This window comes from Mobula hypostoma, chromosome 31 (genome assembly GCF_963921235.1).
Source record: "Mobula hypostoma chromosome 31, sMobHyp1.1, whole genome shotgun sequence".
Lineage (NCBI taxonomy): Eukaryota > Metazoa > Chordata > Chondrichthyes > Myliobatiformes > Myliobatidae > Mobula > Mobula hypostoma.
This window is the reverse complement of record NC_086127.1, coordinates 6,940,707-6,968,550: the sequence shown is the minus strand read 5'-3', so window position 1 is coordinate 6,968,550 and position 27,844 is coordinate 6,940,707. Positions and strand designations below refer to the sequence as shown.

Below are 27,844 nucleotides of genomic sequence, written 5' to 3'. Positions count from 1 at the left end.
ACTGCATTCACAGTGTGCTCCTCCGACACAACTGCAGATTCTGCTCTCTTTCAAGCCACCGCCGCTCCATAAGGTGTTAATACTGAGAGGACTGAGTTAAGGTCTCTGTTCTCGCGGATGTTGTCTGCTTATTGCAGGTTGAAGGACGTGGTGAGTTAACTGTCTTTACAGCACTGCCTGCTCACTCCGAGCACGGCTCAGACCAGATTGAATTCCGGGGCGCTCAGCGTGAACTCTCCCGTTCTCCTTGTAATGGCAGCATTTCCGCGAGGTGCTCCGTTCTCTGTCCGTCACGAAGCAGCCACGTATTTTCAGCTCAGTTGATGGCTGCACATTTACGCCAGGGTGCGGGGTTCACTATCGAAAGGAGTTTGGCGGTGACGAGAGGGGGAGTCTGGTGAAAAAAAAAATGTAGGATACGTTTAATAATTGGCAGGAGGTGGAGGGCGCAGGTCACGGGTGCCGACGGGTTTGTTCCCGTGTTGTGTGTCTCTCTCGGGGTCCAAGCCAGTTTTATTCTCCCGGCTGCCATGTTCTCCAATCACCGACAGTTCTGTTGTGTCGAGATGGAAAACACTGCGACCACCTCTGAGAATAACTTAGATATTTTGTTTATTAACCAGCTGAATAATTGACGTGAGCGGATATTTCGCTGCGCTGATGAACTGCTCTCTGAACTTGGACTGAGTCACCCCATAAATAAACGTGTTTGTGCAACAGCTTAATATCATCAGCATGTATCCGGACTGTTCAACTATGTATTCTGCATCGTTGTAATTATTTTGATCCAGTCCAGCACTGCTGTTATAAAGGTATTCGGTAACATTTACCGACCACAGTATGATGAAATTTCCAGAGATGGTGAGAAGTAAGATCACAGATCTCCTCCTGCTCTCCATCTCCGGATCACTGCCGTTCTTCTCCTTGTTCTGACCCCTCAGCCCCTTACGAACGCGACTCGTCACTAGAATGTGTCTGACTGTCAGAGCGTTGAGCAGTGGTATTAATATGAACGGGAGTAATGGCGTTAGAACGGTAGAAAACATTCTGTATCCCAACCACCCGGGATCAGTATAGTAGCCAGGCCTTCGAATACAGTCCCAGGGTATATTGCCAACCACTTTCACAGGACGATATCTGAAGAAATGGGGCACATTCTTAAAGCAGAGCAGAACGCCGGTTGATGTCAGAACCACAGCCGCAATTTTCCCGGTGCAATATGTCGATTTTCTCTTCTGGCAACAGATAGCGACAAAGCGATCAAACGTAAAAGTGACGGTGAACCAGACAGAACTTTCTGTGCCGGCCAGTCCCAGGGCAGAGGTCGCACTGCACACGGGGGTGATGTCCAGGAAAGTCCCGGGGAAGTAATAATAACTCACCCGCCACAGTACGACGTCAAAGGTGACGGCGAGTAGATCCGCCGTTGCCATGGCCACCAGGTAGCGAGTGGTGCAGGAGGAGAGTCCGCACTTTCTCCGGGACAGGATCACAATCGCCACTAAATTCACTGAGGGAACAGCGAAAAAAAAGCAAGTTTATTTCCGGCTCTCGGCTGTGGGTCTCAATACAGAGATAATCTGGAAATTGAGAACAAACAAACCACATTTCTGGAGATTTAAGAGGTGTAAAGCCGGGTGCGCAGACACTTCAGACGAGTGCATCCTTGGTGAAAGAGTGCGGCCCTCGGCACTGCAAGAGGAGTAGCGCTTGGGACGTAGGTCTTGTCAATGGATCGCCGAGTGCGCTTTGGAGAAATCAATATAAATCTCCCACCATCAGGTTTTCGCAAGATTACCAACGTTAGCAACCTCGGTAACATTCTCAGCGACAGTGATTGCTGCGTTCCCGTCAACTATAGTCTGGCAGACTCAGCACACCGGCAAACCCCCGCTCCCTTCGCCTCTGGTCATTGACAAATTTCAAAGCGATTTCTGTTCTCCCGTTCAATTGTCTTCGACTCCCCGTTTGTTACCTACACACAGTGGCCTTGCTTGGCTCGCTTCTTTTAAATTCTGCAACGACTCTTGGTCGGAAATCCTTCACACTCTGTCAGATAGTTCCAGTTTTCGATTTTAATGGTTCGACCTGTACCGCTGAAAGTTGCAGGTACTTTGCATGTTAATGATTAAAACATCCAGTTTCTAAAGCAAAGATGATACAGGCACTTCAAAACATCTGCCTCGTTTAGGGGTTCCTCCAAATTACCGCAGCATTAGTCTAAATGGTTTGATGTTTTCCGTTCCAGAGCAGAGTATCTCATGTACTTTACCCCATCCGCCCTCTAGTGGACACCGCTAGGTGCCCCTCCATTTCACGGATAATCGGCCGTGGAAACAAACCCCGCTGCACTAGAACGTAATCAGATCCTTATTTGCATTTTCGAAACTCCCGAAGAACCGGAGTCGAACTCACACGTAATGTCTATTGCTCTCTCCTGAATCTCTCCGGGGATTCGCTTCTCGCGTTCCAGTTGAACCTGCAGCAATTTCTTAAAATAGTGCGCAATAGATTTAATTTGCTATCAATCAGGAATAATACCGAGTAAATTTGCCGAGTGCACAGGATTATCGGAGGTTACTCTGACAGTGGGTGTTGCATTGATAAACCAAAACTGCTTGCCGTGAATCCTTAAAATGAACCCATCTCCCATATCTTCCTCTCTGTATCTATCTCTACTGCGTTTTCATTTTCAGCCGCGGTCTCGGATTTTACTTCGGGGAACTTCTGAACGAACACGGAGTTTTGTCACAATGTCTTCACCAGGATCACAACGCTGTCGGTAACTGAACGAGCCCAAAGACCCGACACACAGAACTGTAAACGTTCGTTCTTACCAGGAACACCAATAACGGCAATGATCAGGAAAAATATTCTTCTCACACTGTAAAACGTTTCAAGCATGTTGTGTGAGATTCCGCCGGTCGTCCAGCCGCCCGCCAACTCGCTGAAAGAAAGAACAACTCTGAGCTGACGACTGTCTCCGGTCATTAATTTATACCCGCTCCAGCAGACTGATTATTGAACACTACACGTAGCTGCTGTGTTTTCCAACCGCTGGGGTAAAAATAAACATGATGTCATTAAAATAAAATCCCAAATGTGATGGAGTATGGACAGCTCAATGCGAAATTTTAAAATCTCAGAAGGAAATAGTGAGGATTCGAGAAGTCAGCGAACGTTGTTACGAACCAGTCTTAGACTCACCTCTCGGTTTATTGTTTGCTGTTCTTGAACCAGCTTCCATCCAAGTTCACACCCGTATAAAGCAAAGTAATTCAGTCAGCGTACACATGACCCTTGAATTGGTGCAAATGTGGAGACCGACAGAGCACATGCATCCATTACATTTGTTTTACAGATGCACTAAATTGCGAGTTCTACAAGTCTATGTCACTGTCATGGTCCGGTCCGTGGACTCAGGACTTCGGGTCTTCCTGTTTATCTTGTCAAGATTCCCTAGGAGCAACCTGCCGGTGGAAGGCCAGAGCGGCCACTTGCCATCTTTAGGCCGCGTTAGTGAAGCATCGCTTCATGGAGCCTTGCTATCGGTAATCGGAGCGGTGCTTGCGGTATGGATTCGTCCGTTTCTCGGGCCAGCTGTCTTCTCCTCCGTGGGGTAAGTCAGGCCATTCTTCCGTTGCGCTGGAGGGAATCTGTCTTGTCTTGTCCTCGTCTCCGTGGGTTAAGTCAGGCCGTTCTGCCGTTGCCCTGCGGGGGAACCTGTCTTGTCTTTGACTCTGTTGGGTAAGGCCGGCCATTCTGCCGTTACCCGACGGATGGTCCTGTCCCGCCTTTGTGTGGAGAAGAAGTTGAGTCCCGGCTTGTCTAAGTATAAGATCCGGCTCTATGTCTATGTACTGCCCTGTCTCATGTTGGTGTCGTGTTAAAGATGAGTCCCGACTTTTCGAAGGATTAGTCCCGGCTCTATGTTGATGTACAGTTCCCAGTCTGTCTCCAAGTTCCAGCCTCCGAGTTATCAGCCTCCGCATCTCAACACCCAAGACCCCAGCTTCAATCCTCAAGACCAAGACCACAACCTCAAGCCTCAGGACCAATACCCCAGCCTCAAACCTTAAGACCAAGACCCCAGCCTCAAGCCTCAAGACCAAGGCCCAGCCTCAAGCCTCATGACCAAGACCCAAGCATCAAGCCTCAAGACCAAGACCCCAGCCTCAAGCCTCAAGATCAAGACCCCAGCCTCGAGCCGCAAGCCTCCAGACCCCAGCCACGTCCCGTCCTATAGTCATGTCATGTCCTTGCCTGGTTCTACGGCCCGAGCCCGAGGAAAGACACAGATTCTGGGTCATTGTCCAGTCTCTGGCTCGGAGCCCAAGCCCAGGCTCCTAGTGCATAGTTCCTATTCTGGGTTCCCTGTCTTGTCCATGTCCTAGCCCAAGTCTGCGTTCTTGTCCCTATTCTAGTCAAGTCCTGTTCCTTGTACTTCAGTGTCTGAGGCTTGCATTTGGGTCCATTAACAGCGCCCCATTTGTGACAGTTACTGTTTCAGACCAGGAAACAACATCCGTCACGTGACTCACGCTGGAGGAAATAATGGGTCATAAACTGCCAAATGTCTATGGCCAAAACAGGTCGATCTATACAAGCCAATGACGGGTGGAGGCATTAGTTGTCGTAGTATAATGGCGGGTGAATCACTTCTCAAAACTGTGCGAGAGTTCCTGACTGCGTAAGTATCCATGGTCGAAACCATCCGTGCAATATTATAGAGGAAATACCTGTGTGTACACAGTAGATTCCCCTTATTCTCAACCAAAATCCAATGAATAGGAAAGGTAATACATTGGAAATAGATTCTTCACTGGCTAGTAGTTCCTTTCCACACAGATGTAGTCTTCATAATTCTGGCTTGGGATCATCCGCTTTGGCGATGGTTTGTCTGCAAATTTGGCGCTGCCTATTCTCCTGCATTCCTCTATTCGTTTCCTTTTGCTTATCAGATCATTCTGTTGTTTCGATTTCATTCAGACAAGCACGCCCGACTGACCTGTGTCAGATTCTCTCTGCATCAGGCCCGGGGCTCTGTTTCATGCCTCCTTCTCCCAGACTTGTGATCCAGATCATTTCTTTTGCACTTTCCAACTCAGACTGGATCAAACTAGACCAACCAGTTGAGCCAGGCACGGGGCCCAGGTGACCAGATCACAGCCTGTTCCTTCTGGAAGCCTGCAATTTAACATTATGAGCAGTGTTTTGTCCGAATATGGTCTCAGGTTTAGCAGATCATCAGCAGGAATAAAAAACACTCATTATGTCCACGTTTACTAGCTCTGATTAGGCCTTCCCTGAGCAAGAGCCAGCTCACCAAACAGTTCACCTAATGGCGGCTGCAAATACAGTCTCACAAAATGGAACCTCCATTCCTGCGACCACAAGAATGGCAAAAACAAAAACATTTTGTCTCCATCCACTACCCTTACCTCATTCCTACTTACTGACTTGCAGATTATAGTTCATTGTGTATAACGTATCTCTATGTCCCTCCGTCTATCTGACTGTCTATCCCTATGCCTGTATGTCTTGTTACGTACCGATAACTGGGTTGCCAAACCAGCAGAAATGGACCACTAGTTGGAGTCTGGTTTCACAGAAAGTAATAAAGTTTTATTAAAGAAATAAGTGACACAGTACTCTAATCGTAGGGATATAAATGCAACAGGTTAGCAATGATAAAACACACATCTACACAGAACTAGGGCAATAGGAATCAACTAAGCTCTATCGCAGTTTAGGGGTAAAATGATCAGTCTCAAGTGACGCAGTGTTCAGTTCAGTTTAGTACAGTCCGCAGTGATCGCTGTTGTGCCGTTGGAGAGAGAGAGAGAATGCAAATTTTGATTCAAACAGACCTTTGATGTTCTTCGCAGTTAGCTTTCGGGCGAACATTTTTATGTCTTCTGTGGTCACCTACTGTGACCCCCTCTGTTCCGCATACGACCGTTAATCTGCGGTGAACCCGGCACCCAGGCAAGGGCGGACACACACACCAGGTTCACGCCGATCGTCCCTTTTCACCCTGTCAGTCTATGGTCGGTTCCCTCGAACCAGACCTCCAACTTCCACCAACTTGTGGAGGCACACTTCCAGGGTCTCGTTATCTCGTGAACTCGTGGTGTCCTATGCCTTAGCGAACCTGTTCTTTTTATTCCCCCCCCCCCCGCCCCCCGCTGGGGTATCGCCTGTCCATCAAACTTCAAACAATTCAGGTTCAAAGCAACCGGTCTGTCAATATTCTGAAATGTGTTTCTTTCTCTTTATTCTCTCTCTTCTCTCTTATTAGCATTTTGAATGTTTCTCCATTGTCTCACTTATCTCTCTCTCATTAGCATCAATCTTCTGATAAATTGGTTCTTCGTCACAGTCTGTCCTTAGTTCAGTCTGTCCGTCTGTCTGCCTACCTCCCTGTCTGCCACGTGTTGCTGAATGATACATTGCGACTTTGATCGAGTGGAGTTGGAAATACAATTTTCTCGGTCTTACTGAATCGACATCAATAAGATGGATATGCTCTGACATGGGAATGGCGTCAGTTTACTAACCTGATATGTCGACGTGATCGAACCAACCTTGACTGACAGCTCGCACGACTTTGGAATTTTGGAAGAAGATGGAAGGCCCGTTGGAAACACAGACTACGGCACGACGAACATGCTACAAAGCTTCGGCCTGCGGTCAGGATCTAATGCGATTGCTTAATGTATGTGGTCGTACATTTACACGTTGGGACACACAGCCTCCATTCACGGTAGCATTAATTATTCTCGTTAATACACACACACACACACACACACACACACACACACACACACACACACACACACAAACACACACACACACATATAAACACAAATACATGGAAGCTGAAATGAAGTTAATGTTTGTAAATTGTTTATCTTAAATTATATTTGTCTGTTCAACAATTCTGCACAAATCTTTCCATCAAACGCATGATTTCGTTCATAGAATCCTAACGTAATGCAGGACGACTAAACGCACATACACGCCTCAATACACTTTCAACCGGGCAAGCTCTGAAATTCCGCCGGTTACCCCGATGCACCTCCACGTAGAGCGAATAAAACTGTCCCGTGTCTACAATTAAATGTCACTGCTAACTATCTCGCAGTGAGTTACTTCCTCTACCTTGAATGTAATATTTACATTATTGGCATTTCGGTTCAATTCTAAAGCTCCTTTTCCATGGGACGTCCTATGGAAAAGGAGCTAAGGAGCTGGTGGTAGACCTGAGGAGAGCTAAGGTACCGGTGACCCCTGTTTCCATCCAGGAGGTCAGTGTGGACATGGTGGAGGATTACAAATACCTGGGGATACGAATTGACAAAAAACTGGACTGGTCAAAGAACACTGAGGCTGTTTACAAGGAGGGTCAGAGCCGTCTCTATTTCCCGAGGAGACTGAGGTCCTTTAACATCTGCCGGACGATGCTGAGGATGTTCTACGAGTCTGTGGTGGCCAGTGCTATCATGTTTGCTGTTGTGTGCTGGGGCAGCAGGCTGAGGGTGGCAGACACCAACAGAATCAACAAACTCATTCGTAAGGCCAGTGATGTTGTGGGGATGGAACTGGACTCTCTAACGGTGGTGTCTGAAAGTAGTATGCTGTCTAAGTTGCATGCCATCTTGGTCAATGTCTCCCATCCACTACATAATGTACTGGGTGGGCACAGGAGTACATTCAGCCAGAGACTCATTCCACCGAGATGCAACACTGAGCATCATAGGAAGTCATTCCTGCCTGTGGCCATCAAACTTTACAACTCCTCCCTTGGAGGGTCAGACACCCTGAGCCGATAGGCTGGTCCTGGACTTATTTCATAATTTACTGGCATAATTTACATATTACTATTTAACTATTTATGGTTCTATTACTAATTATTATTTATGGAGCAACTGTAACGAAAACCTATTTCCCCCGGGATTAATAAAGTATGACTATGACCATTTGGCAAATTGTATTCTGAGGCAAAGTGATGGCCTTTCCTAAATATTTTTGTAGTTTCTGACCTTCAATGGATTTATTAAAACTGCTAACATTATTTTCTTCACCTCTGAGACAGATTACCCAGTGAATCCGCTGAAATCTGCAGGTGTTTGCGCATTCTAACTACTGAGGGTACTTGACTATGGAGACATGGCTGATGTATGCACACGGTCGGCATTTCAGGCTTCCAGGATATGAATGCGTTAATGAAGATGAAATTAAGTGAGGAGAAGAGTTTCACACTTGACTGTCGAGATCTTCACGGGAGGTCATTGGGAAAATATAGAGCAGCCATGGAGAAAAGGACCAGCTAATCTTCTCGGATCAATAGAAACAAGGATGATGTAATGCAAAGTTAAAATGTCCAAGTAAATTTAATGTCACAGTCCCTATATGTCACTATATTAGTAGAGCACTGAGATACATTTTATGAACGACAAATCCCAGAAATTCAGCAACCAAAGCAGAATCAATGAGGGACAGCACCCTCAGGGGTGGACAATCAGTGTGAAAAAAGTGTGTTGTAAATACTAAGACAACTTTAGCATTTAAAAGAAATTAGCAATCCAATACCAGGTGGATAACACAAGAAATATATCAAAACTACACAGTAAAGGGCCAACACATTCAAGACGATAAAAGCAGAAAATGCTCGCAGAAAACCAGAAACAATCCAGCTCATTACACGGTCCTCTAATGATTAATTCCATCTGATTACTTACACAGATGGCAAGCATAATTCACTAAAGTCTTTCATAAAAATGCAAGCTCTTGAAAGATATCTTGCATTACTAAATGTACAATCCTGATCCCGTTTTGGAGTCAGAGACATACAATTCTATTTCGACGAATCCATTATTGCAGACATGGAATACATAATGCCGGTCCTGATATAATATTACAGGGTACGTTGTCCCAATTTTATATCTATAACTGGTTCCATCCCAATGTCACTACACAGTAGCATGGAACTAGTAGGCAAACGGCAATATTTGAATCAATCTACAGAAAGCCACAATATTAAGCACCACTAGAATCGTTCGAAACCTCCTGGAGAATTTCAAATGTGTGTGTTTGGCTATGCCTACGTCTCAGGTTTTACTAGCGTAAGCTGAGAAAAATTAAAAACACAGCAATAATAATAATACTGTGAAATTCCAACATCTCATGAGCATTGGAGGACTATGACCATCCTGGCTATTAACAACCAAAATAAGAGCAGCCACTCTTATCAAAACAGACGGAGACATTTTTTTCAGGAAGACCACTGTGGTTTTGTCCCGCTTTAATCCCGCTCTCTAACTTACTGAACTGGGAGAAAGTCGTGTATCACATCAGATACAATCAAATGAAATATAGCTTGACACACCTCCTATATATGGACGATTTGAAATTTTTACGCTCCTTCATCAGATTTGAACTAAAGCAATTAACTCAAAATGTAGAACTACAGCTAAATGGCAAATGTGGAAAATACAATGTACACACGAACGCATTTGGATTACAATGTCTCGGACAGAAGGAGGTAGAGGAATAACAGACAAAAAAAAATTCACATCATTCAGATAATGCTTCCTAAGATATATTTTCTCCAACAAAAACAAGATTTATTGCTGCATGCAAGTAAATGCAATTCTGATCTCACCTGCACAACACTAAACATAAATGAGAGCACAGCCCCTAGAAATGAAGAAATTATCACTATTGAATACGAAGTTAACCAGTGGGAGATTATGACCCTCCATGGAAGACATCTCCCACATCTGTGCAGACTAGATGTCGACAAGGAAGCGCCGATCGCCTGGCGCAGATTTGGAGACCTCTCCCCGGAAACGGAAGGGTTCGTCATAGAAGTACAGGTCCAGGTGATTCACAGAAAATAATAATTAAAAATACAAAATAAAAGACCAACAAATTGAAGCCGATTAATGCAGGAAATGCAGGGAGAGAAACATGAAAAATCCAACACATTACAAGATCCTATAATCGTTTACTTCAATCTGATTACTTACACAGTGCCGATCAAATGATAAACATCACTCACCAGAAATATTGCTTTAAATTGGAAAGTCATAAAAGAAGCCACACCTTATTAATACAAGCCTGAACGTGTTTAAAAGTCAGATTACGATAAATTAAATTGTGACCGGTCTGTTATTTCCAACATTCCTAATAAGTTTGATTTTCTACCAAAGCTTTGACGTGCATTTCACACCTTGAGTGTCTCTTGTCACCTTTCTCCGCCTGTAGCTGTAATCAGAATTAGCGAAGATATGGCTTGTAAAATGGCCAAACGCTATTCGAGATCGCTTTGTACAAATCACCACCCTCTCATCCATGTTACAAGTAGAGTTCGCGTCTTTCCTCATATTTCGTGAACAAGAAGCATTCCCTCGGTTTTGATAGTACAGACCCTACCTGAAACGCTTCCTGATTTTGGTCTGAAATCTTCCTCCAGTCAGACTCCACCTATGGCCCCTGTGTACTTGATGATGGATTAATTTTGATATTTCCTGAGCTGTTATCCATCTTACTTCTACTCAGAATGATTTTGAACACCTCTATTATGTCTCCTGGTATTTTATGTCTACCTGTGCTAAAAAGATTTAATTATTTCAATCTTTCTGGATAGCTTATCACCTGCAGAAATGGAATGAGTCCAGTCGCCCTTCTCTGAACTGTTTCTGATGCCTTCTCATCCCTCACTCAAATTGGAGATCAAGGCGGTACACAGCACTCAAGGAATGGCCTCACCAGCGCGTTATGAAGCCTTTTAGGACCGAGATTAGGAAAAACTTCTTCACACAGAGAGTGGTGAATCTGTGGAATTCTCTGCCACAGCAAACTGTTGAGGCCAGTTCATTAGCTATGTTTAAAAGGAAGTTAGATATGGCCCTTGTGGCTACAGGGGTCAGTGGGTATGGAGGGAAGGCTGGGTTCTGAGTTGGATGATCAGCCATGATCATAATAAATGGCGGTGCAGGTTCGAAGGGCCGAATGGCCTACTCCTGCACCTATTTTCTATGTTTCTATGTTTCTATGTTTAACGAGGATGTCGCTGGCCTTGAACTCCACTGAGCGCATTATATAGACCGATACTCCATTAGCCTTTCTGATCGTTTCTGCGCATTGTCCAGATGTTGATGGTGATGAGTCTACCAGGACGGCCGAAGCCTTTTCATACAGCGCACTGTCGAACTCAAGACCCCCATTATATATTTACATCTAATATTCCGACGTCCGAAATGTAATACTTCACATTTACTTACATTAAGTGTCCTGTCAGTTATCTGCCCACACCTGGATATTGTTCAGATCAGATTGGTCGCCACCACCCGCTGTTTTCTGTTTTTGAGCCAATTCTGCAGTCATCGCACACCTTACTCCGAATCCCTGCGTCTTGTAATTTCATAATTAACCCCTTGTGGAACACCTTGTCAAAAGCCTTTTGAAATGATATCAACCGTTCAAAGGTTATCATAAAGTTATTTTCCTCTTCACAGAACAGACTATCAGTAAATCATGATTTCCCCGTTCTGAACCAATGCTGGCTTTTTGCGAACATTTCCTGTTCTTATCAGTGTCTTTTCCAACTCATTCTTTATGGTTGTTTCCATTATCTTACCTATATACACGTTAAGCTTCCTTGTATATAGTTACCAGGGTTAGTGTGGAGACCCTACTTATATACTGTGACAACGTTACGCATTTCCACTCCTTCGAGATTTCATCAGTCAACAATAACTTCTGCAACATACATATCAGTGGTTTGTATGTACAATCACATGACTCTTTAAGTACCCTTGGATATCGGTTGTATGGCCTGGAGATTTATTAACTTTCAGCATTCTCAGCTGAATCAGGACCTCGCTTTCTAAGATCTCTGAACGCCTTAACACAAACGTATTTTTCTCAAGACTTACTCTCATATTGCTAACATCTTCGCAGGTAAATATTTCATTAATATATCATGTGTACATACAACTATTGATGCTTCTGGACACAGCTTCAGTGATGTCCCTGGAATCATCGGGTGTTTCGGGTCTTTCAACATCATACAACCTTCTCCAGGTGACCCAGCCGGGGCTGATCAGACCCCAGCTTGTGTCCAGATGGCTAGCTACTTATGACTCCATGGCTCCCCTCTTTTGAGCCACAGCCATCTTGAGGCCCTCTCTGCCGCATTGGTGGTACTGCGGATGGCTCTCCTCTTCCTCTCTCCCTCCATGCCTAAAATGCTGAAGGCTCTAACTAAAGAATTGGCTACGAATCCCCTACAACCACCCTCCACTGGGAGACACCTCGCTCTCCATCCAGCCTGCTGACAGTTGCTGACCAGTCTTGCGTACTTGGAGAGCTTCCTTTCAAAGGCCTCTTCCAAGCTATCTTCCCATGGGACTGTCAGCTCCAGCAGCACCACTTGCTTAGTAGACTCAGACAGTAGGACAATGTCTGGTCGCAGGGTGGTGGCTGCAATATGTTTGGGGAACTTCAGCTGCCCTTCGAGGTCCACCAACAGCTGCCAGTCCCTTGCAGAGGTCAGAATGCCTGCAGATGTTCTTTTGGCAGGCATTGGCTGCTCCCCAGCTCTGACAAAGGCAATGATCTGCTTGGAGGGTCGGGACCGCTTTGCCCACTCAACTCCTGCGCTGATGGCTTCAGCGATGGTCTTCAGGACCTGATCATGCCTCCACCTGTACCGTCCCTCACCAAGTGCCCTTGCACAGCCGCTGAGGATGTGCTCCAGTGTTCATCGCTTAGAGCACAGTGGGCACGCAGATGACACTGCCTTGCCCCATGTGTGCAGGTTTGATGGGCTTGGAAGCACATCTTACACTACCTGGATGAGAAATTGGATGCGGTGTAGTTCGGCTTTCCAAAGATCATCCCAGGTCAATTTCCTCTCAAGCGCATTCTACAATCTTGTCCAAGCTCCCTGTTGCTTCATTCCCACTGCCTTGCAGGCTCTCATCTCCTCCACTACTGCTCTCACCTCCTCCTGATCTGGACGACACCTTTCCTTCCCTCTTGTGTCCATTTGGGGAGTTGGAAAGGATCCTAGCCCATCTCGGCCTCATGTGACCACTCCCACCAGCCTTCTGTGACGCAGCCTCGCCTCTGCCTCCTGAACAGCTTCCTCTGCCCTTCACTTCCTGCCAGTCCTCACTTGGATCCCTGCTCTATTCTTGGTTGGTACAACTGTAACGAAACCCAATTTCCCTCGGGATCAATAAAGTATGTCTATCTATTTACCTTCACTCCATTAGTAAAGACTATAGTTCCAGACTGAATGTGGGTGTGGCACAGGTCCCAGAACGGTTTCCAAATCTGTTACGTCAGCGGTGGTAATGGGGATTATTAAGACTGATACTACACAACAAAACGTTCATTTAATCTGAATCCTACCCTGGGTCAGAGATGGAAGGCGAGAAAACGTGGAAATCGTTGGTGGTGTGGTGACGTCACGTTTTAAATGTGTTGATATTGCGGACGATACATAACTTCTCGTGTCTGTTTGTTTTCAACTCGAAAGGGTTTCTTAAATGTTGTCTGATTCTAATTATACATTATTTGTTAGCTGTTCAACACTGAAAATTATGTCGTGTTTTGAACATTTAAAGTATTGCACTAGATCTGGACATTTGTGAGTTCACTTGAAAGAGAAGAGGAGATAATGCGTGCGTGAATGAAGGGTGGACAGTCGTCTGTTTGTTAGGTTTGTATTGAAAGGATGTTTGAGTTAACCCCCAGTTTCACAATAGGATGTGTCTGTCTGAAAATGACTGTTTCTTTGCGTGAAATACATTTGCAGGAACTGATGTGAATTTTAGAGATTAGTGTATGTGGGCCTCAACCATACACATCTATCTTCCCTCTATCCTTTAGAATATTCGATAAGGATTTTCGGCGGAGGAATGGAGTTCACCGACACGCTTCCTCTTTTGACCCTGACCTGTCCCACCCTCTCTCTAGTCATCTTCCTGTCCTTCATATACCTTAAGGAGACTCTCCCAGCCGTCCTCTAGCAGTAATAGAGGCGATTAGTGTGCTTTTCAAGAAAAATGGGAACATATAATGAGAAGAGCGGCGAAGTTGTTCTTGGCCTAACAAGGCGGGACTAAAAGTCGCTTCGCGGTATAGTTTATCGGTGGAGAGAACAGAGTTTACCGACTTTGGCTCAAAAGGCTTCAGTGACGATGCACAGTTGAGTCGTTGTTGAACAAAAAGTCACGAAACTAAAACTGATTCAATAAAGAAAGGGAGATGCTGGATCGGGTGACCTGCTGTGCAAATTGGCAGAGGTAAAGAAGATTAGAGAGTTCAATGCGTGGCTCAAGATTGGTGTGGGAGAAGTGGGTTTGAATTCACGGGAAACTGGCACCAGTATTGGGGAAGGAGGGAGCTGTTCCATCGGGATGGGCTCCACACGAACCGTAATGGGAATTGGATCCTGAGGAATTGTTAACTAGGGTTGTGGATTATCACAGTGGATAGGGTTTTTAACGAAATAGCGGGGGGTAGTTTCAACAGATTGGAGAAGTATGGATAAAGTAAAAGAGGAACGTGTAGATAAAGAAAAACTAAAAACAAAACCTAATCGAAAGAAACGAATGAGTGTAGTGCAGAAAGGTCAAGTGGATGAATGACAAAGATTACTAGATTTTAAAGACGCAATGAGTGAAAGGCACTTTATCTGAATGCCCGTAATATTTGAAATAAGGTCAGTGAATTTGTGGCACGAACCACTGGTAGTAGTTGTCTATAGGCTACCGAATAATAACATTACAGTGCCACAGGCAATGAACAGAGAAATGTCTGAAGCAAGTAAGAATGAAATTGTCGCGGGGACTTAACCTTGCACATAGATTAGGTGATGGGGACTTAATTGAAGTGCATAAATAATAGCTTTCTTGAACAGCATGTTACTGAACCTCTAAGGGAATGTGTTATCTTAGATCTGGTGCTGAACAATGAAACGGGTAAAATTAGCCATCATGTGGTTAGGGGTCGACTTGGAAAGACTGCTCAGAATATGACTGAGTTTCTCATATAAATAGATCCATCTAAAACCAGTCTCCCATGCATAAGCACGGGAGCCTACAACGGAATGAGGAAGGAGTTGGATGGAGTATACTGGCAACGCAGTTCCATAAAAGGACACACGCAAAAGGCAGGTAACTGGAGGCAAGTCAGTTGTGAAAATGCTTGAAGCTATCATTAAAGAAGAAATAGCGAGGCATCTGAAAGAAAAGGATCCATCAGGCAGACGCAGCATGGATTCCGCAAAGGCAGGTCCCGTTTGACAAACTTACTGGAGTTGTTTTTATTGTGTGTGTATATATCAAGCGCAATGGACAGAGGTGAACGGAGGGACGTTACTTACTTGGATTTCTAGAAGGTGCTCGTCAGGGTGCCGCATAAAAGACTTATCCATAAGGTAAGAATGCACAGAGCTTTGGGGTGATGTATTAGCATGGATAGAGGATTGGTTAACCAATAGAAAGTAAATATTGGGCAGTTATGCTCTATCTTTCTGAACTGGTGATCCGCGGAGAGATCTGTCGCCTGATCCGTTTCACTTTCTATTACTAGTCCGCCTGTCCGCATATTGTGCCAGGTCTCCTTCCTGGACACAACTGACAAATCCTGTCATATCTAAACCTTCCTACCCTGAGAAACTGCCAATGAATATTAGGGAAGTTTAAGTTGTCTTTGATAACCTTCTTGTTAATATGGCACCTGTCTAAAATCTTTTTCCCGATCAGTTCCTCGCTGTCCCTGTTGTTGTTTTTTTATGATGACGTGAGGGGAGGTGTCTGTATGGAATACTGTCAAACGACTCCCAATACTCCCTTCCTGCTTCTGAGTTCTACTCGCAGTCTATCAATGGACAATCTCTCCACAGTGTCCTCCCTTTCTTCAACTGTGATTCCGGCATACTGTCCCTGTTTTGAAATGGCATTCCTTTTACCCGACTCTGTCCGCCTGAACCCGGGAGAGTCCAGAAGCCATTCCCGCCCTTGTGATTATCAAGTTTCTGCGAGAGTTTGGAGTGTACTTCAATCTCTATAACAATCACGCCTGCCCATTGAACGTTTGCGGAGTTTCCCACCTTAAACGTGTGAGGTATGCAAGATTTCGTGGCTTTTTCGATTTCAGGATGATCAGGCACATGACTGTTTAACTTTAGGGCATATCTTCCAAAACTACTAATTTAAAAAACTGTTTTATTTGAAAAATCTTTTGAATTGCAATTGGACGTCGACCTTATCTACACAGATGGCCATTTAATGTAAAGACATTCTTCATTCCATTTTTGAGCTCTTTTCTGAATTTCCTCTGTGTCAGTGTATAGATACAAGTATTGGTGCACATACTGAGGATTTGCAACATGTACCCAAACTGCTGTAGGATATATACCGGGGAATTCAAATGTCTGTCCTGATAAAAGTAGTTTTGAGATTGCCACTTCAGAGAACGGGCGACATAGGGCATCCAGAATAATATGAAATTAGCTGATATAGCAAACAACAATATCATCGATTTCCGACGATTTTCCACCTCGGTATCCTTCTGATTATCGCCGTTGTTCCGTAGTCCTCTGCGGACTCTATTTGCCGCAATGATATGCCTCACTGTTAACACATTGAACACTAGAATTAAGCCGATTGGTAGCAGCGGTGTTAAAATGCTGTCCAACAATTCGAATATTTTCCACACGGGTGAAGTAGCGTATTCCAGTGTGAAGACGCAGCGCCACGGCGTGTTGTCAATGATGGCGTAAGGTTCAACGGCAAAATAAAACGGGACACATTTCCCGCAGCTCACTATAACCACGGTCACGATCACCACCGTCACTGTTCCCTCGGTGCAGTATCGCTCCCGCAGCTTTCGGCAACATATTGCGATGAAGCGATCGAAGGTAAAACTGACCGTAAACCAAACAGAAGAGTCCATCGTTACATTCCTGAGTACAACTGTCAGCGCGCAGACAGGAGTGATGAGCAGGTATCTGGAATAAGTGTAGATATAGTTGACCTGTTCCACGAAAGCAACGACGATAACCACCATCAGATCCGCTGTTGCCATTCCAACCAGGTAACGGGTGATGCATCTGGAGAGTCCGCATTTTCCCCGAGAGAGGATCACAATCGCCGTTAAATTAACTGCAAGAAATTTGGGAGAAAATAAACAGAATTGTCGTTAGTTGCAACTGTCTGAATATCCACCATTCTTCCGATGCTCTGCAGGGTATGTTTTATCTTGGAAGAGAAAAGCAGGAATCCATGGTGTGTGGGCTCCGGCTGCACAATAATAACGGACTGGAGAGGCAGTGAGCTTCCGACAGTGTCGAGCGAGGCATCCGATTTCCACCGCTCGCGTACTGGTGAGAAGTTCATCCTCCATAAACAACACCAGCTTCATGACTGGAGATGAAAATTCTGAAGGTGTTATATGTAGTGAGAACAAAGTAAAATCAAGGAGATTTAAAGCATTAATTATAATTTACTGACTTGTGTCGAAAATAAAAATATAGAGACATCTGGCCAGTCGTTTCAGAAAGCTGTCGTGTTGTTGTTTAAGGCCGAAGTTGTCTGTATTGATAGAGACACCGGCCGAGGAACACATAGACCAACATGCTTCAGAAACTATGTCAGTGTCGGCGCCAAGGTAATTGACAAAAGAAAAAAACAATCACATCGGAAAAAATGTGGAAAATTAAAATAAAACTATCAGAGGTTTGAATTCTCCATTGTGGGAAACACAATTCTGTATCTTACCCGGGACGCCAATCGCTACAAGGGTAGGGTAGAAAACAGCCGCGATGTCGTAAACCGCTGGGTATCCCATATTCAGTCAAGTGTACGGAACGTTCCTGCTGCTCATCTGAACCGGGGATCGGTTTGACAGAGTTATATGTAAGAGACAGCAATTCCACTGAGACAATTAGTGTGGTTATCACATCAGTCACGTTAGAAGAATCCAGCTACAAAAACACTGACAATGAAAACGTTTCCCCTCACTCTGTCACCGTGCTATAAATTCACCTCCTCAAGGGATGTTACAAGTTATTTACTTCAAAACAAAAGATAATACGAGCGTTACCAAGTTAATTTCCAAGTCACCTGGCTCCAGCTGCTGAAATGGGACAGTTTCTGATCAGTCCGGTTTCTAACACAGGCAGTATTCTTCAACAATCAACTTCAAACAGATTTATCTCCGCACATTTGGCAGAGCGGAGTCGATCCTAAAATTGAGGGCAGGAGCTTAGCTTGGCAGGTGAAACGGAATAAACTTCTTTATTGATGGGGAATAAAAAAAATCATTCTGTCCTTCCGTTTGTTCCAGTCACTTCAAGTGATTTGAGTGCTGAAAGTCACAGTGACGGATCACAATGAAACTCACTCTACGTATGTTCATCTGAGCTTATCAGAGAGATCAGCAGTAATATTCCAGGGATATTTGATAGTCAAAGGTACCCGCCCACACGTCATTAACCGCGGTTTATGGACTGATTAATAAAGATTCTTTCCCAGCACACACGTTCAGCACACTGCTGAAAGACCTGACCACTTTAACCCCCGCCCCTGACGTGTGTCAAAGACATTAGCCAGAGCTGCCACAGTCATACCAGCATTTCTGCATCCATATTCGGTCTGAGCAGAAGTAGAAACTAAAATCTGTGATCTATCCGGAAGTTTCCAGGATATTATTTGCCACGAAGACCGGATCGAACACCACAAGGCTGAAAGTCCCAAATGTTGTTTATGTTCCCATGAAACACTGATGAGACACGACAGTTTATTTTTCAGGTGAATCTCGCACTTGACTTCAAATTTTCATTCAGAGACATCAAACTAAAGCAACGTGGATCTGGTTTAGCAGAGAGTGGATGGTTGATTATTTGACTGTGACAAGTGTTGGGTTCGTTTTTATTTGTCATCTATATTAATGATTTAAATGTTAACGTAGAAAAGTGGATCAGAAAGCTTGCGGACGACTCCAAGATTGAGGGTGCCCTGTAGAAGCCGGATAGTTAGATAGATAGATAGATAGATAGATAGATAGATAGATAGATAGATAGATAGTACAACATCACAACTCTTGCACTCAGTGCCCTAAATAACGAAGGAAAACGTGACACGCCTTTCTTTTCCGTCTTATCCACCGGCGGCAAGACTTTCCTATATTCTACCCCGAGGTCTCTCTGTTCTGCAGTGCATACAGTATAATCATCTGCCCTGGTTTAACTGACGAAAAGGAAAACCTTTGCATTTGTCTGAATTACATTCCAGCTTTCATTTCCGTGCCCATTTTAACAGCTGAGGTACAATCAGTGGCCTCTTCGTTCATTACAGTTTCTCATTGAGGTCTCAGAAGGACCCAGGGCATTGTTAAGAATCCCTACCACCCACACCATATTCTCCTTGACGCGCCACCGTCAGGAAGGAGGTCAGAAGCATCCGGACTAAGGCTGTATAAGAGCTTCTGAGACTAAAGAATACTTGACACCACCGGGACCTCGTCACTCCAAAAGCGAACTGTTTACTGTCTACTGTTTACTCCTTACCTATGATGCGCACTTAACATGCAATTTGAAATATATTGTATGAATTTGCATGTGGTAACATTTTGTTTATTTTGTGTTGTGTGTGATAGATGCACTATGTCTCTGTTTCTATGTTACTTCATAGATATCTTTATTCCAAATACACACAACATTCTGCAATCAATCAGTGAAGAAAACCTGAAATATGCAGACTTCAAAGAGGAAATTTAAAGACTGTCGACGTGAACTGTGTATATATTGCCGCAATTGTAACGTCTACAACTGGTTTTGTTCCGAAGTCACTGCACGGTAACATTCAACAATTAAACCTAGGCTATAACACTCCTGTGAATCTCCAGAAAGCCTCAATACGAAGCAGCATTGGAACAGTCTGAAAGTCCCTGTCAATAGAGAAATGAGTGAGTTTGGCTATCTCCGCAAGTCAGTGTTTATCAGATTTAGCCGAGAAATAATAATACTAATAGTAACCATGTGATTTTCCTCGGTGAATACTAAGGAGATTCAACAAAAACTTGCTTTAAGATGCAAACTCATGGAAGATACTATATATTGCTATTAATAGAATCCTGATCTAGTTTTAGAGTCAGAGCCCTATAATTATATGACGACCGATCCATTATTAGAGATAGGGCAATACATGATACCCGTCCGGATATAATATCACAGGATAAACAAGCAAGAACAACTTACTTAATTGGAATGGCCAGTCCAAACGCAGACAACGCACAGGAATCGGGAAGTGATAACAACCAGAAATATGCTGACGTGAAAGGGGGGAATTGGAAGACGATGGAACATGTCTCAGTTGTAAAATCTACATCTGATTTCACGCAGAGACACTACAGAATAACATTAAACAATTGGGCACACGGCAATATTTATGTAAACCGGAATAATAAACACGACTACAATCGCTTGAAAGGTCACTGCAATTGAGAAACGAGTGTTCTTGTCTATGTCGGCGCGTCAAGGTTTCTCAGATTTAGTTGAGAATTAAAATAATAAACATACCGGACGAAATGCACAGGAGATTCAACAATTAGTTTTCTCTGATGGAAATTTATTAGAAATCAGGAAGTGAGGTGACATTCTTTCCCTGAAGCAGTGTCGGCATTGGGGCTTCCCATGGAAATCTGCATAACTGGGAGAGCAGTGCCCGAGTAGTGTTAAGCATTTCTCCAAACACGTTCATCGAAAGCGAAGGACAAGTGCAAGGTTTACTGTGAGTTCGTGTGAACTATTGACTTTATTTTTCGTTTCATCCCTCTGCAAGACTTTACAGTAATGCAGAGTTAAATTTCCGCCGACTTGGTTTTGAATGCCCCCGATCCTGGCCCGCTCTGTCATTATCAAACTGAACGTGGCGGTGACGAGATCGGGAATCTGGTGAAAAATATGAAAATAAAAGTTCGGATAAGTTTAATAGTTGGTAGGAAGTGGAGGTCGCGGGCTGCGGGTGACGGGCATTCCGTTCCTGTTTCGTGTCTCTCTCGGGCTCTGAACCAATTTTATTCTCGACATGTTCTCTGATGATCGCTGGTTCTGTGGGTGTCAGGATGGAAAACACTGAGAGTAACTCCGGGAATAACTTAGATATTTTGCTTATTAACTAGTTGAATAATTGACGTGAGCGGATATTTCACTGCGCCGATGAACTGCTCTCGAACTTGGACTGAGTCACCCCATAAATAAATGTGTTTGTGCAGCAACTTAATAGCAGCAGAAAGTCTGAGGTGTATTCAAATATGTATTCTGAGGAGTTGTATTCATGTTGATTCAGTCCAGCAATGGTGTTATAAAGGAATTCGGCAACATCTGCCGACCACAGGATGATGAAGCTTCCGGAAATGGTGACAAGTAAGATTACAGACCTCCTCCTGCTCTCCATCTCCGGGTCATTCCGGTTTTCCGCCTTTTTCTGACCTATCAGCCCCTTCCGTACGCGACTAGTCACTAAAATATGCCTAACTGTCAGACCGTTGAACAGTAGTATCAACGCGAACGGGAGTAATGGGTTTATAACGGTAGAAAGCCACCTGTATCCAAGCCAGCCGGGATCCGTATAGTAGCTCGGCTTTCGAATGCAGTCCCAGGGTATATTGTCGGTCACTTTAAGGGGTTCGTATATAAAGAAGTGGGGTACGTTGCTAAAAGAGAACACAACGCCTGCGGTTGTCAGAACCAGAGCCGCAGTTTTCCCGGTGCAGTACCTGGCTTTCAGCTTCTGGCAGCAGATGGTGACAAAACGGTCAAACGTGAAAGTGACGGTGAACCAGACAGAACATTTTATGGCAGCCAGTCCCAGGACGGAGATCATACTGCATACGGGGGTGATGTCTAGGAAAGTCCCGGGGAAGTAAATATAACTGATCCGCCACAAGATGACTTGAAAGATGATGGATAGTAGATCAGCCGTTGCCATGGCAACCAGGTAGCGAGTGGTGCAGGTGGAGAGGCCGCACTTTTCCCGGGACAGGATCACAATCGCCACTAAGTTCTCTGGGGGAACAGTAACAATAATAAGGGAATTACTGTCACGCCGCTCGGTGAGACTCGGGGGAGAAATAAGCTGAGTATTGACAACAATCAAACTTTGCAGACAACTTATTTCTCCAGGTTTCAAAGGTGTAAAGCTGGAACCGCGGTTGCCTCTAACGCGTACATGCTGGGTGAAAGTATACGACACACGGTACTGGCCGATGAGCAGGATTTGGGAAGAAAGCATTGTCAACTGATCACCAACGGCGGATTGAAGAAATCAACATAAATCTCCCACCATCAGGTTCTTTACTAATATATATAGCCCGAATACCTCGGCAACGTTGCCCGCGATGTTGATTCCCCCGTTCCCGTCGCCTATGTTCTGTCACTCTGTGCATACAGCTGAGCCCCGGCTCCTTCGCCTCCGTACATTTATTTTTCTCAATCGCGTGTCTTTGTCTCCTCCTCCTCGACCCGTTTGTTCGCCGCCCACAAGGGGCCCGCTTGCCTCGCTTCTTTTTAAATTCTGCAGCTGATCCTGACCGCATTCCTTCACATTATGTCAAAGTATCTGATCAGTCAGCTCCAGTTTTAGCTTTCAAGGATATTGCCTGACGCTAGGGACCGTTCATCTATTTGGCACGTTGGATCTTCAAACATCCAATTCCAAAGGAAAGACGATATAGGTACTTCAAAACAACTGCCTCGTTTAGGGGTTGCTTCAAATTACTGAAACATTATTCTCAATAGTTCAATGTTTATTGTATCAGAGCGAAGTATCGCATGAACCATAACACGCCTGACCTCTAGCGGACACTGCTGGGTTGGCACCTAACCTCCTCTTCACTGCACGGATAACGGGGCGTGGAAACAAACCCTGGTACTCTAAAACACTCAAAGTCACTTCTTGTTTTTAATGTTCAGAACTCCTGATGGTTCAGAGTGTAACTCACGAGTGATGCCAGCACTTCCCCGTTCCCTTCAAGCTTGCAGCAATTTTTAAAGTACAGCGCTATATCTTTTAATTTGAATTTAAAGCATATTCAACTATTGGTACGGAATAATACCAAGTAATTCGCAAAGGTGACGAGGTCTCTGGATTATCGGAATTTACTTTGCCAGCACTTTCGTATTGATGAATCCACTTTGCCGATCGTCCACTCAACATCTGTTTCAACTGCCAGCTTAGTTTCAGCCGAGGCCACAGACTTGTCAGCAAGGCAACTTCTGAACGAACAGATAGTTTTGTCACAATGTCTGGACCACAATCACTGATACACCGGCATCACAACGCTGTCGTTAAGTGATCCGTCCGAAGACCGCACGCTCAGAGTTGCAGATATTAGTTCGCCTGTGAGCTTACCAGGAACGCCAATAACAGCGATGATCATGTAATATATCTTGCTAGCACGGTAAAATGCTCCAAGCATGCTGTCTGAGGCTCAGCCTGTCTTTCCAACTGTTCACAATCCCGCTGAAGAAAATCTCAGCTAACGAATCTCCTCTGTCACTCATTTATACTCGCTCCAGCACACTGACAATTCAATACTGCACAAGGCTGACGCGTCATCCAACAGCTGGGATAAAAATAAACATGTTGTCATCCCAGTAAAATCCCAATTGTGAGGAGGTATGCAGAGCATGACATGAAATTCCAAAATCTGAAAGACGAAGAAATGACGATCTGAGAAGTCAGGGACTGTTGTGGCGAAATTCTCTCAGGCTCACCTCTCAGCTTCATGATCGTTATTGTTGATCCTGTCCATTCCTCGGTTCCATGGACTTTGTCATCATAGACCAATGCTATACCGTCATTCGGCTGCTCTGTTTCAATCTTGGAATTGTCTCGGTTATAGGTCTTGCAGTAGCAATACAAAAGAATTTTGATACTTTCCTGTAATATAGTAATTAGCCTCAAACTAAAATAGCATCCCAAGCTTCCGAACATACTGAACGCATCAAATTCATTGCAGTGCATACAACATGCTGGAGGAGTTCAGCAGATTAAACAGCATCTTTGGAAACAAATAAACATTCGACATTTTGCGGCCCAGATAATTCTTCAATTTAATTAACACGTCTTCGACCACCTCAGCTCCATCCACAAAAAGTGGAATTTCCCAGTGCCAGCCATTTCAACTCCTTTCCCCATTCCTTGTCCGACATGTGGGTCCAAGGCCTCCTCTTCTGCCACGAAGATAAGGCCACTATCACGCGGGAGTAATAACACTTTATATTCCGTCTACATGGCCTCCAATCTTATGGCATGGACGTGGATATCTTTATCTTCAGATGGGTCGCTGCTTCTTTCCATCTTCTTCATTTCCCCGCTCTGCCCTCTTACTCTTCTCCTCGCTTGCCTGTCACAATCCCCCGGCCGGTGCACGTCCTCTTTCTCTTTCTCCCTCCCCCTTCCCGTTCTCCCTTGAACCACTCTCCTCTCCTGTCAGATTCCGTCTTCTCCAGCTCTTCAACTTTTCCACTTACTGTTTCCCAGCCACTTGTTTCGCCACGCCGCCCACCCCATTTCCCCGGCACCGGCCTTCACCTATCAGGTTCCTGTCCTCCTCCTCCCACGTCCTTTTTAGTTTGGCATCTTGTCCCTCCCTTTGCTGCCCAGTTCAGCGATCGCCAGCATTCTGATCATTTCCACAGATGTGCCTGTCCTGCTGAGCCAGCATTTTGTATGTACATCAAATTCATGCAGTTCTTCACAGGGACAACAACTCCCACCAAAGTTCGCACCGGTATGAAGCAAAGTAATTCAATCACCGTATAGGTGACCCCCGCATCGGTGCAAATGCAAAAGCCGACAGAGATCTCCATTCATTTTATGTGTACCAACAACCATAATTGTTTTGCAGCTGCACTAATTTGGTATCATTGTTGACAGTGCAGTAGATATTTCTATTTACATATTTGATAGCCTGAACCGCACTGTCACTGTAAATACAACACAAAGTTACATATTCTGTTTCTTCTTCATGACGTGCTGCCTCGATGCATTTATGGTCTAAACCGACTGGCAGGTCAGATTTCACTCTGTCCGGATACCCGTTGCAATAATGGGCAAATTGGTCGTTCGTTATGGGGTGAAATTGATCAGTTTGTCAGATGGACAGAGCGGGGCAGAAACGAATCAAAATTCAGGTGAATGCTGAGCCCCGTCCGTAGATGAGTTAGGCTGGAATATACACAAAGAGTGACGGGGTTCTCGGGAGCGCTGATGTAGAGCAGGGCAGGGAAATGGAAGTTCAAACCTCAATGAAGGTGTGGATGTGGATTGATTAGATTAGATTAGATTAGATTAAGTTAGATTCAACTTTATTGCCATTGTGCCGAATACAGATACAAGGCCAAAGAAATTCAGTTAGCAGCTGACCATAAATGCAAAGAATAGTGTTATTTACAAAATAACTGCGAATAAAAAGTAAGTGCTACAACACACAAATATAAAAGTACTGAGACAGTACAATACGGGTGCAATACTGCCTAGCGCTGTGATGTGAGTTTCAACAGTGTCACAGCCTGAGGGAAGAAAAAATTCCTGTGCCTGCTGGTACGGGAGCGGAGACTCCTGTAGCGCCTACCGGATGGGAGGTGTCATGGTCCGTTCCGTGAAGTCCGCATTCCTGTTCACGGTCCGGTCTATCGATCTTTATTCCAGGCTTTCCATTGTTCTGTTGGGTGCTCTAATTCAGGCACATGATTCTCGTTTGGACATACAAGTAAATACCTCCGGAGACCAGGGCTTGGCGGCTGGATTGTTCCATGTCTGAATCCCTTCCCTTCCCTTCACCTTCCTCCAGAAGCCTCGCCTGAAGCCTTTCCTTGCCTTGCCTCACCTGAAGCTTTGCTCGCCTGTAAACCTCGCCTGCAACCTTTGCCTGCACCGCAGTCAAGTTCAACCGCCGGAGCAAGATAAGGAACTGTCTATCGTTGTTTTGAACTGTCTCTGTGTCCACGCCGTCTCTCGGTTGGTCCGGCCGTTTGCCGCTACCTAGTATTTGGAACTGTCTCGTTGTGTTCAGCATTCTGTGTATAAGTCCCGGTCCTACGTTCTGTTCCCAAGGAGGAGTCCCGGGTCTGTGTTATGTGTATAAGTCCCGGCCCTACGTCCTGTTCCAAAGGAGGGGTCCCGGCTCTGTGTTCCATGATCCTGTCTCTCAAGATCAAGGCTCTGTGTTCTGCATTCCTATCTCCTAAGAACAGTAAGGCTCAAGGCTCTCCGTTCCTGTATCTTCCTCGAGAAAGGCCCTGCGTTCCTGTCTCTCCCTCGACCAAATCAAGGCTTCGTTTTCTCGCTCCGCCCCGTGCTGCAGTTCCCTCGTCCCGTCCTGGAGTCTCTCCTCCTGTCCAAGAACTTCGTCTAGTCCAAGCCAAGTCCAAGAACCTCGTCTAGTCTAAGCCTCGTCGAAGAACCTCGTCTAGTCCAAGTCCTGTCCACGTCAAGGCTTTGTATTCCCGTCCTGTCCATATGTCTCGACCAGTCCTGTAGCCACGTCATGTCCTCACCAAGATCCGGGTACCGAGCCCGAGTCAAGACCCAGGTTTCGGGTCCTTAGCCAGTCTCTGGCTCGGACTCCTTCTCCAGGTTCCAAGTTCTTAGTTCCTCGTCCAGATACCGCTTTCCCAGTATAGTCCTAGCCCTGCCCCTATATCCTAGCTGCGTCCAGGGCCTGTGTGATGTCCAGCATCGGTTCTTCTTGTCACACCTTGCTACCTTGATAATCCTAGTCCTGTTCCGAGTAGCTCAGTGTCTGTGCCTTGCATTTGGTTCCGCCATCAACGCCTCCCCCCACCCCCCTTATGACAGGAGGAGAGTAAAAAGTCCACGGTTAGGGTGAGATGCATCCTTGATAACGCTTTTCGCCCTGCCCAGGCAGCGTTTATCGTAGATGTTCTCGATGGTGAGCAATTGGGTGCCGATCATCCTCTGGGCAGTTTTCACAAACACGCTGGAGTGCTTTGTGGTCCGATACGGGACAATTGCCATACCACACTGAGATGCAGTTTTTGAGTATGCTCTCAATGTGTCAGCGGTAAAAGTCCTTCAGTATCCTGGGACAGAGTTGAGCTTTCTTCATGTTCCGCAGGAAATGAAGGCACTTATGATCAGGATGGAGAAGTTCAGCATCAGCTGATATCCTCGGATATGTGGACACCAGGAAATTTGAAGCTTGATACACGCTGCACTACAACTCCGTTGATGTAGATCAGCTGCTCCGCTGCTCAGGGTGGCGCAAACATCGGAGGTGGAAAGTGAGAGAGGCGGTTCACCAGGTGGGAGATCTGCTTTGAGGGTGACTTCCTTGTTCTCTCCGTCACAGCGAGCGTAGAAGTAATTGAGCTCATCAGGGAGTGAAGCAGAGCTGGAAGGGGGCATAGTACTAGGTGGTTTGAAGTCTGTAATAATCTGTATGCCATGCCATATGCTCCTCGATTCGCTGTTTGTATGTGTGTTTAGCCTGAGAGATTCCCCTCCTCCGCTTCGCCAGGGCTGATATGAAAGCCTCCCGATCTCCAGACCTGAAGGCTGAATCCCTGGCTTTGAGCAGGAGGCGAACTTCTATGTTCATCCACGGTTTCTGATTTTATTTTATTTTTATTTTATTTTTAACTTTTATTTGTTTTTGTCATGTCACTCTATCTGCAAACTTGATTGATAATGTGGTGTTCAATACATTCCGAATACCTGTCGAGAAGGATCACGATTCAATAGTATTTAATATTGCTCTAATTAGAGCATCTTTACGTCTCTGCTCCCCA

General features: G+C 45.1%; 2 protein-coding genes across 2 annotated transcripts; both read right to left on the bottom strand.

The window, feature by feature from the left end:
- Positions 1–599: 599 nt before the first annotated feature.
- On the bottom strand, positions 600–2,904 carry LOC134339994 (probable G-protein coupled receptor 139). The gene is made up of 2 exons (XM_063036835.1): positions 2,838–2,904; positions 600–1,510 (listed from the first exon to the last, which is right to left on the bottom strand). The coding sequence occupies exons 1-2, from the start codon at positions 2,902–2,904 to the stop codon at positions 600–602; spliced, it is 978 nt and encodes a 325-aa protein (XP_062892905.1).
- A 2,215-nt stretch (positions 2,905–5,119) lies between these two features.
- Positions 5,120–17,874, bottom strand: LOC134339929 (probable G-protein coupled receptor 139). The gene is made up of 3 exons (XM_063036716.1): positions 17,805–17,874; positions 16,401–17,189; positions 5,120–5,187 (listed from the first exon to the last, which is right to left on the bottom strand). Exons 1-3 carry the CDS (start codon positions 17,872–17,874, stop codon positions 5,120–5,122), a joined length of 927 nt encoding a protein of 308 aa, XP_062892786.1.
- Positions 17,875–27,844: the final 9,970 nt, after the last annotated feature.

Excerpts from the sequence above, each read along its gene's own strand:
- LOC134339994 (XM_063036835.1), bottom strand. The coding sequence starts at position 2,904 with ATGCTTGAAACGTTTTACAGTGTGAGAAGAATATTTTTCCTGATCATT. Across the intron at positions 1,511-2,837 it reads TGCCGTTATTGGTGTTCCTG|TGAATTTAGTGGCGATTGTG; the intron begins GTAAGAACGAAC and ends CTGTTCCCTCAG.
- LOC134339929 (XM_063036716.1), bottom strand. The coding sequence starts at position 17,874 with ATGGGATACCCAGCGGTTTACGACATCGCGGCTGTTTTCTACCCTACC. Across the intron at positions 17,190-17,804 it reads TGTAGCGATTGGCGTCCCGG|TTAATTTAACGGCGATTGTG; the intron begins GTAAGATACAGA and ends AATTTCTTGCAG. Across the intron at positions 5,188-16,400 it reads GTACATGTTGCAAATCCTCA|GCTTCCAGAAGGAACAGGCT; the intron begins GTATGTGCACCA and ends GTTAAATTGCAG.